Below are 13991 nucleotides of genomic sequence, written 5' to 3' on the forward strand. Positions count from 1 at the left end.
CAGACAGTGGCCACCCCCATGACATTGGTGGCCACCATCACCCAGTTGACCACTACCACGATGCCCAAGACTGTGGCCATCCCCATGACCATGTTGGTGGCCATGATGACGTGGCTGACCATTGCCATGGTGGCCAAGACCATGGCCACCCCCACGCCCACGTTGGTGGCCACCGCCCCCCCCAGGCAGCCCGTCCCCACGCTCACCCACGACCGTGACGGGTGACCGTCCCCACAGCGGCGCGGGCGGCCCCGCGGGTGACGGTGACGCCGAGGGACGAGCGGAGCCGGGTGCCGTAGCCAAGGAACCGGGTTTTATTCTGCTGCGGTTAAACAAGTGCCCGAGCCCCGGGGGGGGGGGCCTGGGGACACCGGGGGACCCCGGGGAGGACACCGGGGCCACCCGGACACCGGGGTCCCCCCCCCCGCCACCGGGGATATATATATATATTCATATTTATAGTTGCAGTGGTCCTCGTCACCCCCCCTCCCCCAAACACCCCCACCCCTGGGTGCTGCCCCACCCCCGCACCGGATTTAGGGTGAAACGAGGCATTTCTGGCAGTGTGCCCCCTCCCCCCCCGCCCCCCCCCCTCAACCTCCGCATTTGGGGGTGGGTGAGGGGGGGGTGGGCGGCGGCCCCGGGTGGGGGAGCGGGGGTGGGGGGGGCCCCCCACGGCCCCCCCCCTCCCTCAGTCGTCGATGCAGATGACTTCGCCCCCGCGCGGCTCCTTCTTCTCCGGCCCTTCGGCCTCGCGCTCCCGTTTCACCAGCACCGGGGGGCCGTTGGCGGCGGCTGCGGGAGGGGGATGGACCCAGGCGTCCGGGGGGGGGTCCCAGAGAACCCCCGCCCCCACCCCCCGACGCCTGACACCCTCCCGGGGACCCCGACATCCAGAGAACCCCTCCCCCAAGGGACCCAGGTGTTCGGCCACCCACCTCTGCCCCTGTGGACCCAGATGTTGGGGGGTCCCCACCCACAGACCCAGGTGTCTGGGGACCCCCACCCATGGACCCAGACATCGGGGTGCCCCCACCCACAGACCCAGGTGTCTGGTGACCCCCACCCACAGACCCAGGCATCCAAAGACCCCCACCCATGAATGCAGGCATCCAGGGGCCCCCACCTACAGACCCAGGCATCTGGGGACCCCCACCCATGAACCCAGGTGTCCAGGGACCCTCCCCACCCACGGATCCAGGTGTCCAGGGACCCCCCCCCACCCATGAACCCAGGCATCTGGGGACCCCCACCCATGGACCCAGGTGTCCAGGGACCCTCCCCACCCATGGACCCAGACATCGGGGTGCCCCCACCCACAGACCCAGGCATCTGGGGACCCCCACCCATGGACCCTGGTGTCCAGGGACCCCCACCCACAGACCCAGGCACTCGGGTGCTCACCGGTGATGAAGGAGCCAGGCGGCATCTGGCTGTAGTTGGCCCCTCCAGGGGGGAGGGCTCCGGCCGGGGGGGTCCCAAAGGTGCCCCCGTAGCTCTGGGGGGTGGCGTAGGGCCCCGGCGGGAAGGTCTGGAGAGACGGGGGACACCGCTGTCACCCCCTCCTGCTGCCACCGGGGGGGGGAGGGGGCGATTCTGGAGAGGTCTGGGTGGGGGTCGCCGAGGTGGGGGTCCCCAAGGGTGAGGGGTGTCCCCGGAACCGGGTTTCACTAGGACGGGGTGTCCCCAGGACAGGGTGTCCCTGGAACTGGGTGTCACTAGGATGGGGTGTCCCCAGGACGGGGTGTCCCCAGGATGGGGTGTCCCCAGGATGGGGTGTCCTTGGAACAGGGTGTCCCCAGGACGGGGTGTCCCCACGACGGGGTGTTCCCAGGATGGGGTGTCCCCAGGACGGGGTGTCCCCAGGACGGGGTGTCCCCACAGTGACGGCTGTCCCCAAGGTGAGGAAGACCCCAGGGGAAGGACGTCCCCGAGGGGGGGAGGAAGGTCCCCGAGGCGGGGCGGGGCGGGGGTGTGACTTACGGGCGGGGGGTGGCTCTCGGTGCCCTTGCTGGCGAGGCGGCTGAGGATGCTGCGCTCCGACATCTGGAGGCGGGCGGCGATGGGGGGGATGCGGGAGAGGGTGGCGGGGAGGCGGGTGACGTCCGCCTTCATGTCACTCAGCAGCTCCTCCAGCTGGTTCAGCACTGGCACCGGGGGCGGGGGGGGGGGAGAGAGAGAGAGAGAAAAAGAGGGGCGGGGGGGGCCCGTCAGCGCCAGGGGGCCGCCCCGCACCTCCTCACAACTTACTCACAGGTTACTCATAGGTTACTCAGAGGCTACTGGAAGGCGTGTGGGGGGGTGGAGATACTCACGTGAGAGCGGGGAGGGGGAGAGGGAGGGGAAGCCTGAGAGCTACTCAAGGGATACTCAGGGGACGCACCGGGGCGGGGGCATGCTCCAGGGTGGGGGGGACTCGGGGTTGTACTCTGGGTGTACTCCTTACACACGCCAGGTACCCTCCTTAAACGCACCGGAGATACTCAGATTATACTCTTTACTCCGGGTGTTTCCTCTAGACCCACTGGAGATACGTCAGGTTTACTCTTTCCACTCTGGGGATACTCCTGCGACACACCAGAGATACTCTGGGCATACTCCTTACATACTCCAGGTCTACTACCTAGACACGCTGGAGATACTCCGGGCACGCACTCCTAGAGACACCAGAGATCCTCCAAGCCTATTGCTCGGGCACCTGGGGGGGTCTACGCTGTAGCTACACTGGAGATACTCCAGTTGTACTCCCGGTACACTCGCCAGGCACCCCAGAGCTACTCCGGGTACAACATTTAGCAACACCCGAGATACTCTGGGTATGCTCCTTAGTCACCCTGGGCGTATTCTGTAGATACACCAGAGATACTCCTCCGACACTCTGGATATACTCCTTAGACACACTAAAGATACTCCGGGTGTACGCCCTGGTTACACCAGAGATACCCCAGCTCCATCCTACAGCCACACCAGAGGTACGCCGGGCATCCTCACCGCTCGCTCCTGCTCAGGGCTAAGAGGCCGCAGCCACAACACCGATACTCTGGGGATACTCACGCCACAGAGCCGTCAGCCTACAACAACGATACTCGTTGCTTACTCCAGCAACACCGCTGGCGAAGACATCAAAGACACCAGAGATGCTCCGGGCTTACTCAGCACCTTCCTCTGGAGTGCTCCGGGCTTACTCGTTAAATACACCAGAGATACTCCAGGCTTAGTCCTTAAACACACCAGAGATAGTCCAGGCTTAGCCCTTAAATACACCAGAGATTCTCCGGGCTTAGTCCTTAAATACACCAGAGATTCTCCGGGCTTAGTCCTTAAATACACCAGAGATACTCCAGGCTTAGTCCTTAAACACACCAGAGATACTCCAGGCTTAGTCCTTAAACACACCAGAGATACTCCAGGCTTACTAACTACATACATTCAGGCTACTCCAGGCTTACTCATTAAATACACCGTTACTCATTACTAATTAAATACACCAGAGCTACTCCAGGCTTACTCATTAAATACACCGTTACTCATTACTAATTCAATACACCAGAGCTACTCTGGGCTTACTCATTAAATACACCAGAGCTACTCCGGGGGTGCCCCAGAAGTGCTCCGGGGAAACACCGTCCCTGCTCCGGGGATACTCCGGGCCCACCCGCTCCACGCAAGCGGGGCCACCTCGCCCCGCATCAGCAATTACTCCAGGGATACTCTGGCCACGGGGCTACTCAATATACACCTTCCACGCCCCCACAACACTCCGGGTAAACGCCTTACAGCCTCCAGAAGCACTCGGGACGTACTCGGGACACGGTCCAGGCTCACGCGACAGATACTCAGCAGATACACCTTAGCGCAAAGCGACAGAGGCCCCCGCCTGCTCCTCACGCACCCCCAGAGCCCCTCGGCCGCCCTAAATCCACACCCCGACTTTACACCGAGGTTACTCCAGGTTTACTCACACCCCACAAAAACACCCCCCGGGGACCTTCCAGCAGCTTCCCCGCCATCTCCCCACCCCCCCCCCCCCCACCCGCCGACCCCCACCGCCGCCGCCGCCGCCCGCCCAGAAAGCACACGCAGAGCAAGGATACACCGGGAGCCGGTTGGGAGGAGAACCCCACTTTAATGATTGAGAGCGCGGTACAGAGGTGCGAGGCGCTACACGGGGCGTCCGCGCCGGGCGCGCCGGCCCACCCGCCTCTTACCCTTGTGCAGGACGGCGTTCGCGGGCTTGTTGCCCGCCAGCGACTCCTTGGACAAGTGCTGGTGGCTCTCGGCCAGGCACTCGACCTCGGCGAAGCGCGTGTTGAGGGCCATGGCGGGGTGGCTGGGGTCCTGCGTCATGTTCAGGTAGGCGGCACGGCGGAGCTGCTCCTCGATCACCAGCGCCTGCTCCAGCAGCTGCGGGGAGGAGGGGGGGGAACACAGAGAGGGGGTGCTGGAGGGGAGCCGGGTGTGCAGGACGCCCAGCCCCGACCTCGCACCGCGACAACACCCAGCGAGGACACAGGCGTTGGGCACCCAACTCTGACCTCGCACCGCAACAACACCTGGCGAGGACACAGGCGTTGGGCACCCAGCTCTGATCTCGCACCGCGACAACACCAGGCGACGACACAGGCGTTGGGGCACCCAACTCTGACCTCGCACCGCGACAACACCCGTTGAGGACACAGGCGTCTGGGCAACCAACTCTGACCTCGCACTGCGACAACACCCGGCGAGGACACAGGCGTCTGGGCACCCAGCTCTCATGTCACACCATTACAACACCTGTTGAGGACACAGGCGTTGGGGCACACAGCTCTGACCTCGCACCGCGACAACACCCGGCGAGGACACAGGCGTCGGGGCACCCAACTCTCATGTCACACCATTACAACACCTGTTGAGGACACAGGCGTTGGGGCAGCCAGCTCTGACCTTGCCCACAACAACACCCGGCGAGGACACAGGCGTCTGGGCACCCAACTCTGACCCCGCACCACAAAAACACCCAGAGAGGACACAGGCGTCGGAGCACCCAACTCTCATGTCACACCATTGCAACACCCGGCGAGGACACAGGCGTCGGGGCACCCAGCTCTGACCTCGCACCGCGACAACACCCAGCGAGGACACAGGCGTCAGGGCAACCAACTCTGATGTCACACCACGACAACACCCGGCGAAGGCACAGGCGTTGGGGCACCCAGCTCTGACCTCGCACCGCGACAACACCCAGCGAGGACACAGGCATCTGGGCAACCAGCTCTGACCTCAAATCGCGACAACACCCGGCGACGACACAGGCGTCGGGGCACCCAGCTCTGACCTCGCACCGCGACAACACCCGGCGAGGACACAGGCATCTGGGCACCCAACTCTGACCTCGCACCGCAACAACACCCGGCGAGGACACAGGCGTCTGGGCACACAGCTCTGACCTCGCACCACGACAACACCCGGAGAGGACACAGGCGACTAGGTACACAGCTATGACCTCGCACCACGACAACACCCGGAGAGGACACAGGTGTCTGGGCACACAGCTCTGACCTCACACCGTGACAACACCCAGCGAGGACACAGGCATCTGGGCACCCAACTCTGACCTCGCACCGCGACAACACCGGGTGAGGACACAGGCGTCCGGGCACCCAACTCTGACCTCGCACAACGACAACACCCGGCGAGGACACAGGCGTCTGGGCAACCAACTCTGACCTCGCACCGCGACAACACCCGGCTAGGACACAGGCGTTTCGGCACCCAACTATCATGTCACACCAGTACAACACCTGTTGAGGACACAGTTGTCTGGGCACCCAGCTCTGACGTCGCACCGCGACAACACCCGGTAAGGACACAGGTGTCTGGGCAACCAACTCTGATGTCACACCACGACAACACCCGGCGAGGACACAGGCGTCGGGGCACCCAGCTCTGACCTCGCACCGCAACAACACCCAGTAAGGACACAGGTGTCTGGGCAACCAACTCTGATGTCACACCACGACAACACCTGCCGTAGACACAGGCGTTGGGGCACCCAGCTCCGACCTCGCACCGCGACAACACCCGGCGAGGACACAGGCGTCGGGGCACCCAGCTCTGACCTCGCACCGCCACAACACCCAGCGAGGACACAGGCGTCTGGGCACCCAGCTCTGACCTCGCACCGCGACAACACCCGGCGAGGACACAGGCGTCTGGGCAAAAAAATCTGACTTCGCATCACAACAACACCCGGCGAGGACACAGGCGACGGGGCACCCAACACTGACCCCGCACCACAAAAACACCCGGCGAGGACACAGGCGTCGGGGCACCCAGCTCTGACCTCGCACCGCCACAACACCCAGCGAGGACACAGGTGTCCAGGCAACCAACTCTGACCTCGCACCGCGACAACACCCGGTGAGGACACCGGTGTCTGGGCACACAGCTCTGACCTCGCACCGCGACAACACCCAGAGAGGACACAGGCGTTGGGGTACCCAACTCTCATGTCACACCATTACAACACCTGTTGAGGACACAGGTGTCTGGGCACACAGCTCTGACCTCGCACCGCGACAACACCCGGCGAGGACACAGGTGTCCGGGCAACCAACTCTGACCTTGCACCGCGACAACACCCGGCGAGGACACCGGTGTCTGGGCAACCAGTTCTGACCTTGCACCGCGACAACAACCAGTAAGGACTCAGGTGTCTGGGCAACCAACTCTGATGTCACACCACGACAACTCCCGGCGAGGACACAGGCGTCTGGGCACCCAACTCTGACCTCGCACCGCAAAAACACCCGGCGAGGACACAGGCGTCGGGGCACCCAGCTCTGACCTCGCACCACGACAACACCCGGCGAGGACACAGGCGTCAGGGCACCCAACTCTGACCTCGCACCGCAACAACACCCGGCGAGGACACAGGCGTCTGGGCACCCAACTCTGACCTCACACCACGACAACACCCGGCGAGGACACAGGCGTCGGGGCACCCAGCTCTGACCTCGCACCGCGACAACAACCAGTAAGGACACAGGTGTCTGGGCAACCAACTCTGATGTCACACCACGACAACACCTGCCGTAGACACAGGCGTTGGGGCACCCAGCTCCGACCTCGCACCGCGACAACACCCGGCGAGGACACAGGTGTCTGGGCAACCAACTCTGATGTCACACCATTACAACACCTGCCGTAGACACAGGCGTTGGGGCACCCAGCTCTGACCTCGCACCGCGACAACACCCGGCGAGGACACAGGCGTCTGGGCAAAAAAATCTGACTTCGCATCACAACAACACCCGGCGAGGACACAGGCGACGGGGCACCCAACACTGACCCCGCACCACAAAAACACCCGGCGAGGACACAGGCGTCGGGGCACCCAGCTCTGACCTCGCACCGCCACAACACCCAGCGAGGACACAGGTGTCTGGGCACCCAGCTCTGACCTTGCACCACGACAACAGCCGGCGAGGACACAGGCGTCTGGGCACCCAACTCTGACCTCGCACCGCGACAACACCCAGCGAGGACACAGGAGTTGGGGCACCCAGCTCTGACCTCACACCGCGACAACACCCGTTGAGGACACAGGTGTCTGGGCACACAGCTCTGACCTCGCACTGCGACAACACCCGGCGAGGACACAGGTTTCCGGGCACCCAGCTCTGACCTCGCACCGCGACAACACCCGGCGAGGACACCGGTGTCTGGGCACCCAGCTCTGACCTCGCACCACGACAACACCCGGCGAGGACACAGGCGTCGGGGCACCCAGCTCTGACCTCGCACCACGACAACAGCCGGCAAGGACACAGGCGTCGGGGCACCCAACTCTGACCTCACACCACGACAACAGCCGGCGAGGACACAGGCGTCTGGGCACCCAGCTCTGACCTCGCACCGCAACAACACCCGGCGAGGACACAGGCGTCGGGGCACCCAGCTCTGACCTCGCACCACGACAACACCCGGCGAGGACACAGGCGTCTGGGCACCCAGCTCTGACCTCGCACCACGACAACAGCCGGCGAGGACACAGGCGTCTGGGCAACCAACTCTGACCTCGCACCGCGACAACACCCATAGAGGACACAGGCGTCGGGGCACCCAACTCTGACCTCGCACCACGACAACAGCCGGCGAGGACACAGGCGTCTGGGCACCCAAGTCTGACCTCGCACCGCAACAACACCTGGCGAGGACACAGGCGTCGGGGCACCCAACTCGGACCTCGCACCGCAACAACACCCGGCGACGACACAGGCGTCGGGGCACCCAGCTCTGACCTCACACCACGACAACACCCGGCGTGGACACAGGCGTCTGGGCACCCAACTCTGACCTCGCACCACGACAACACCCAGAGAGGACACAGGCGTCTGGGCACCCAGCTCTGACCTCGCACCACGACAACACCCGGCGAGGACACAGGCGTCTGGGCACCCAGCTCTGACCTCGCACCGTGACAACAACCAGAGAGGACACAGGCGTTGGGATGCCCAACTCCAACCTCGCACCACAACAACACCCGGTGAGGACACAGGCGTCGGGATGCCCAACTCCGACCTCGCACTGCGACAACACCCGTTGAGGACACAGGCGTTGGGGCACTCAACTGTGACCTCGCACCGCAACAACACCCGGCGAGGACACAGGCGTCTGGGCACCCAGCTCTGACCTCGCACCGCAACAACACCCGGCGAGGACACAGGCGTCGGGGCACACAGCTCTGACCTCGCACCACGACAACACCCGGCGTGGACACAGGCGTCTGGGCACCCAGCTCTGACCTCGCACCGCAACAACACCCGGCGAGGACACAGGCGTCGGGGCACACAGCTCTGACCTCGCACCACGACAACACCCGGCGTGGACACAGGCGTCTAGGCACCCAGCTCTGACCTCACACCGCGACAACACCCGGCGTGGACACAGGCGTCTGGGCACCCAGCTCTGACCTCGCACCACGACAACACCCGGCGAGGACACAGACGTCGGGGCACCCAGCTCTGACCTCGCACCGTGACAACAACCAGGGAGGACACAGGCGTCTGGGCACCCAGCTCTGACCTCGCACCGTGACAACAAGCAGAGAGGACACAGGCGTCGGGATGCCCAACTCCGACCTCGCACCACAAGAACACCCGGTGAGGACACAGGCATCAGGATGCCCAACTCCGACCTCGCACTGCGACAACACCCGTTGAGGACACAGGTGTCTGGGCACACAGCTCTGACCTCGTACCGCGACAACACCCGGCGAGGACACAGGTTTCTGGGCAACCAACTCTGACCTCGCACCGCGACAACACCCGGCGAGGACAACGGTGTCTGGGCACCAAGTTCTGACCTTGCACCGCGACAACAACCAGTAAGGACACAGGTGTCTGGGCAACCAACTCTGATGTCACACCACGACAACACCCGGCGAGGACACAGGCGTCGGGGCACCCAACTCTGACCTCACACCACGATAACACCCGGCGAGGACACAGGCGTCGGGGCACCCAGCTCTGACCTCGCACCACAACAACAGCCGGCGAGGACACAGGCGTCTGGGCACCCAGCTCTGACCTCGCACCGCAACAACAGCCGGCGAGGACACAGGCGTCGGGGCACCCAACTCTGACCTCGCACCACGACAACACCCAGAGAGGACACAGGCGTCTGGGCAACCAACTCTGACCTTGCACCACGACAACACCCGGCGAGGACACAGGCGTCGGGATGCCCAACTCCGACCTCGCACTGCGACAACACCCGTTGAGGACACAGGCGTTGGGGCACCCAACTGTGACCTCGCACCGCGACAACACCCAGCGAGGACACAGGCGTCTGGGCACCCAGCTCTGACCTCGCACCGCAACAACACCCGGCGAGGACACAGGCGTCGGGGCACACAGCTCTGACCTCGCACCACGACAACACCTGGCGAGGACACAGGCGTCTGGGCACCCAGCTCTGACCTCGCACCACGACAACACCTGGCGAGGACACAGGCGTCTGGGCACCCAGCTCTGACCTCGCACCGCAACAACACCTGGCGAGGACACAGGCGTTGGGGCACCCAACTCTGACCTCGCACCGCAACAACACCCGGCGACGACACAGGCGTCGGGGCACCCAGCTCTGACCTCACACCACGACAACACCCGGCGTGGACACAGGCGTCTGGGCACCCAGCTCTGACCCCGCACCACGACAACACCCGGCGAGGACACAGGCGTCTGGGCACCCAGCTCTGACCTCGCACCGTGACAACAACCAGAGAGGACACAGGCGTTGGGATGCACAACTCCGACCTCGCACCACAACAACACCCGGTGAGGACACAGGCGTCGGGATGCCCAACTCCGACCTCGCACTGCGACAACACCCGTTGAGGACACAGGCGTTGGGGCACCCAACTGTGACCTCGCACCACGACAACACCCAGCGAGGACACAGGCGTCTGGGCAGCCAGCTCTGACCTCGCACCGCAACAACACCCGGCGAGGACACAGGCGTCGGGGCACACAGCTCTGACCTCGCACCACGACAACAGCCGGCGAGGACACAGGCGTCTGGGCACCCAGCTCTGACCTCGCACCACGACAACACCCGGCGAGGACACAGGCGTCTGGGCACCCAACTCTGACCTCGCACCGCAACAACACCCGTTGAGGACACAGGCGTCGGGGCACCCAGCTCTGACCTCACACCACGACAACACCCGGCGAGGACACAGGCGTCTGGGCAACCAACTCTGACCTCGCACCACGACAACACCCAGAGAGGACACAGGCGTCTGGGCACCCAGCTCTGACCTCGCACCACGACAACACCCGGCGAGGACACAGGCGTCTGGGCACCCAGCTCTGACCTCGCACCACGACAACACCTGGCGAGGACACAGGCGTCTGGGCACCCAGCTCTGACCTCGCACCACAACAACACCCGGTGAGGACACAGGCGTCGGGATGCCCAACTCTGACCTCGCACTGCGACAACACCCGTTGAGGACACAGGCGTCTGGGCACCCAGCTCTGACCTCGCACCGCAACAACACCCATAGAGGACACAGGTGTCGGGGCAACCAGCTCTGACCTCGCACCACGACAACACCCGGCGTGGACACAGGCGTCGGGGCACCCAGCTCTGACCTCACACCGCGACAACACCCGGCGTGGACACAGGCGTCTGGGCACCCAGCTCTGACCTCGCACCACGACAACACCCAGAGAGGACACAGACGTCGGGGCACCCAGCTCTGACCTCGCACCGTGACAACAACCAGGGAGGACACAGGCGTCTGGGCACCCAGCTCTGACCTCGCACCGTGACAACAAGCAGAGAGGACACAAGCGTCGGGATGCCCAACTCCGACCTCGCACCACAAGAACACCCGGTGAGGACACAGGCGTCAGGATGCCCAACTCCGACCTCGCACTGTGACAACACCCGTTGAGGACACAGGTGTCTGGGCACACAGCTCTGACCTCGTACTGCGACAACACCCAGAGAGGACACAGGTTTCCGGGCAACCAACTCTGACCTCGCACCGCGACAACACCCGGCGAGGACAACGGTGTCTGGGCACACAGCTCTGACCTCGCACCGCGACAACAACCAGTAAGGACACAGGTGTCTGGGCAACCAACTCTGATGTCACACCATTACAACACCCGGCGAGGACACAGGCGTCTGGGCACCCAACTCTGATGTCACACCACGACAACACCCGGCGAGGACACAGGCGTCGGGGCACCCAGCTCTGACCTCGCACCACAACAACAGCCGGCGAGGACACAGGCGTCTGGGCACCCAGCTCTGACCTCGCACCGCAACAACAGCCGGCGAGGACACAGGCGTCGGGGCACCCAACTCTGACCTCGCACCACGACAACACCCAGAGAGGACACAGGCGTCTGGGCAACCAACTCTGACCTCGCACCGCAACAACACCCGGCGAGGACACAGGCGTCGGGGCACCCAACTCTGACCTCGCACCGCAACAACACCCGGCGACGACACATGCGTCGGGGCACCCAGCTCTGACCTCACACCACGACAACACCCGGCGTGGACACAGGCGTCTGGGCACCCAACTCTGACCTCGCACCACGACAACACCCAGAGAGGACACAGGCGTCTGGGCATCCAGCTCTGACCTCGCACCACGACAACACCCGGCGAGGACACAGGCGTCGGGGCACCCAGCTCTGACCTCGCACCGTGACAACAACCAGAGAGGACACAGGCGTCGGGATGCCCAACTCCGACCTCGCGCCACAACAACACCCGGTGAGGACAGAGGCGTCGGGATGCCCAACTCTGACCTCGCACCGCGACAACACCCGGTGAGGACACAGGCATCTGGGCAACCAACTCTGACCTCGCACCACGACAACAGCCGGCGAGGACACAGGCGTCTGGGCACCCAACTCTGACCTTGCACCGCAACAACACCCGGCGACGACACAGGCGTCTGGGCACCCAGCTCTGACCTCGCACCACGACAACACCCAGAGAGGACACAGGCGTCGGGGCACCCAGCTCTGACCTCGCACCGTGACAACAACCAGAGAGGACACAGGCGTCGGGGCACCCAACTCCGACCTCGCGCCACAAAAACACCCGTTGAGGACACAGGCGTCGGGGCACCCAACTCTGACCTCGCACCACGACAACACCCAGAGAGGACACAGGCGTCTGGGCACACAGCTCTGACCTCGCACCGCGACAACACCCGGAGAGGACACAGGCGTCTAGGCACACAGCTCTGACCTCGCACCACGACAACACCCAGAGAGGACACAGGTGTCTGGGCACACAGCTCTGACCTCGCACCGCGACAACACCCAGCGAGGACACAGGAGTCGGGGCAACCAACTCTGACCTCGCACTGCGACAACACCCGGCGAGGACACAGGCGTTGGGGCAATCAACTCTCATGTCACACCATTACAACACCTGTTGAGGACACAGGTGTCCGGGCAACCAACTCTGACCTCGCACCGCGACAACACCTGCTGTAGACACAGGCGTTGGGGCACCCAGCTCCGACCTCGCACCGCGACAACACCCGGCGAGGACACAGGCATCTGGGCAACCAACTCTGACCTCGCACCACGACAACAGCCGGCGAGGACACAGGCGTCTGGGCAACCAACTCTGATGTCACACCACGACAACACCCGGCGAGGACACAGGCGTCTGGGCACCCAACTCTGACCTCGCACCGCAACAACACCCGGCGACGACACAGGCGTCGGGGCACCCAGCTCTGACCTCACACCACGACAACACCCGGCGTGGACACAGGCGTCTGGGCACCCAACTCTGACCTCGCACCACGACAACACCCAGAGAGGACACAGGCGTCTGGGCACCCAGCTCTGACCTCGCACCACGACAACACCCGGCGAGGACACAGGCGTCTGGGCACCCAGCTCTGACCTCGCACCGTGACAACAACCAGAGAGGACACAGGCGTCGGGATGCCCAACTCCGACCTCGCGCCACAACAACACCCGGTGAGGACACAGGCGTCGGGATGCCCAACTCCGACCTCGCACTGCGACAACACCCGTTGAGGACACAGGCGTTTGGGCACCCAGCTCTGACCTCGCACCACGACAACTCCCGGCGAGGACACAGGCATCGGGGCAACCAGCTCTGACCTCACACCACGACAACACCCGGCGAGGACACAGGCGTCTAGGCAGACAGCTCTGACCTCGCACCACGACAACACCCAGAGAGGACACAGGTGTCTGGGCACACAGCTCTGACCTCGCACCGCGACAACACCCAGCGAGGACACAGGAGTCGGGGCAACCAACTCTGACCTCGCACCGCGACAACACCCGGCGAGGACACAGGCGTTGGGGCAATCAACTCTCATGTCACACCATTACAACACCTGTTGAGGACACAGGTGTCCGGGCAACCAACTCTGACCTCGCACCGCGACAACACCTGCCGTAGACACAGGCGTTGGGGCACCCAGC

General features: G+C 64.2%; 1 protein-coding gene across 2 annotated transcripts in view; it reads right to left on the minus strand.

The window, feature by feature from the left end:
* Positions 1–293: 293 nt before the first annotated feature.
* LOC142051480 (chromodomain-helicase-DNA-binding protein 3-like) overlaps positions 294–13991 on the minus strand; it is a 43441-nt gene continuing 29743 nt past the window's right edge. Inside the window, exons 9-12 of one of the 2 annotated variants that reach the window (XM_075080582.1) lie at positions 4209–4404; positions 1984–2147; positions 1405–1531; positions 294–795 (exon numbers count right to left, since the gene is read on the minus strand). In XM_075080582.1, the coding sequence (XP_074936683.1) occupies positions 692–795; positions 1405–1531; positions 1984–2147; positions 4209–4404 (591 nt within the window). In that variant the 3' untranslated portion in view covers positions 294–691. Of the gene's footprint in view, positions 796–1404; positions 1532–1983; positions 2148–4106; positions 4405–13991 lie in introns of those variants that run through there. The other variant, XM_075080583.1, reaches the window with a different exon arrangement.

This window comes from Phalacrocorax aristotelis, unplaced genomic scaffold (assembly GCF_949628215.1).
Source record: "Phalacrocorax aristotelis unplaced genomic scaffold, bGulAri2.1 scaffold_244, whole genome shotgun sequence".
Classification (NCBI taxonomy): Eukaryota; Metazoa; Chordata; class Aves; order Suliformes; family Phalacrocoracidae; genus Phalacrocorax; species Phalacrocorax aristotelis.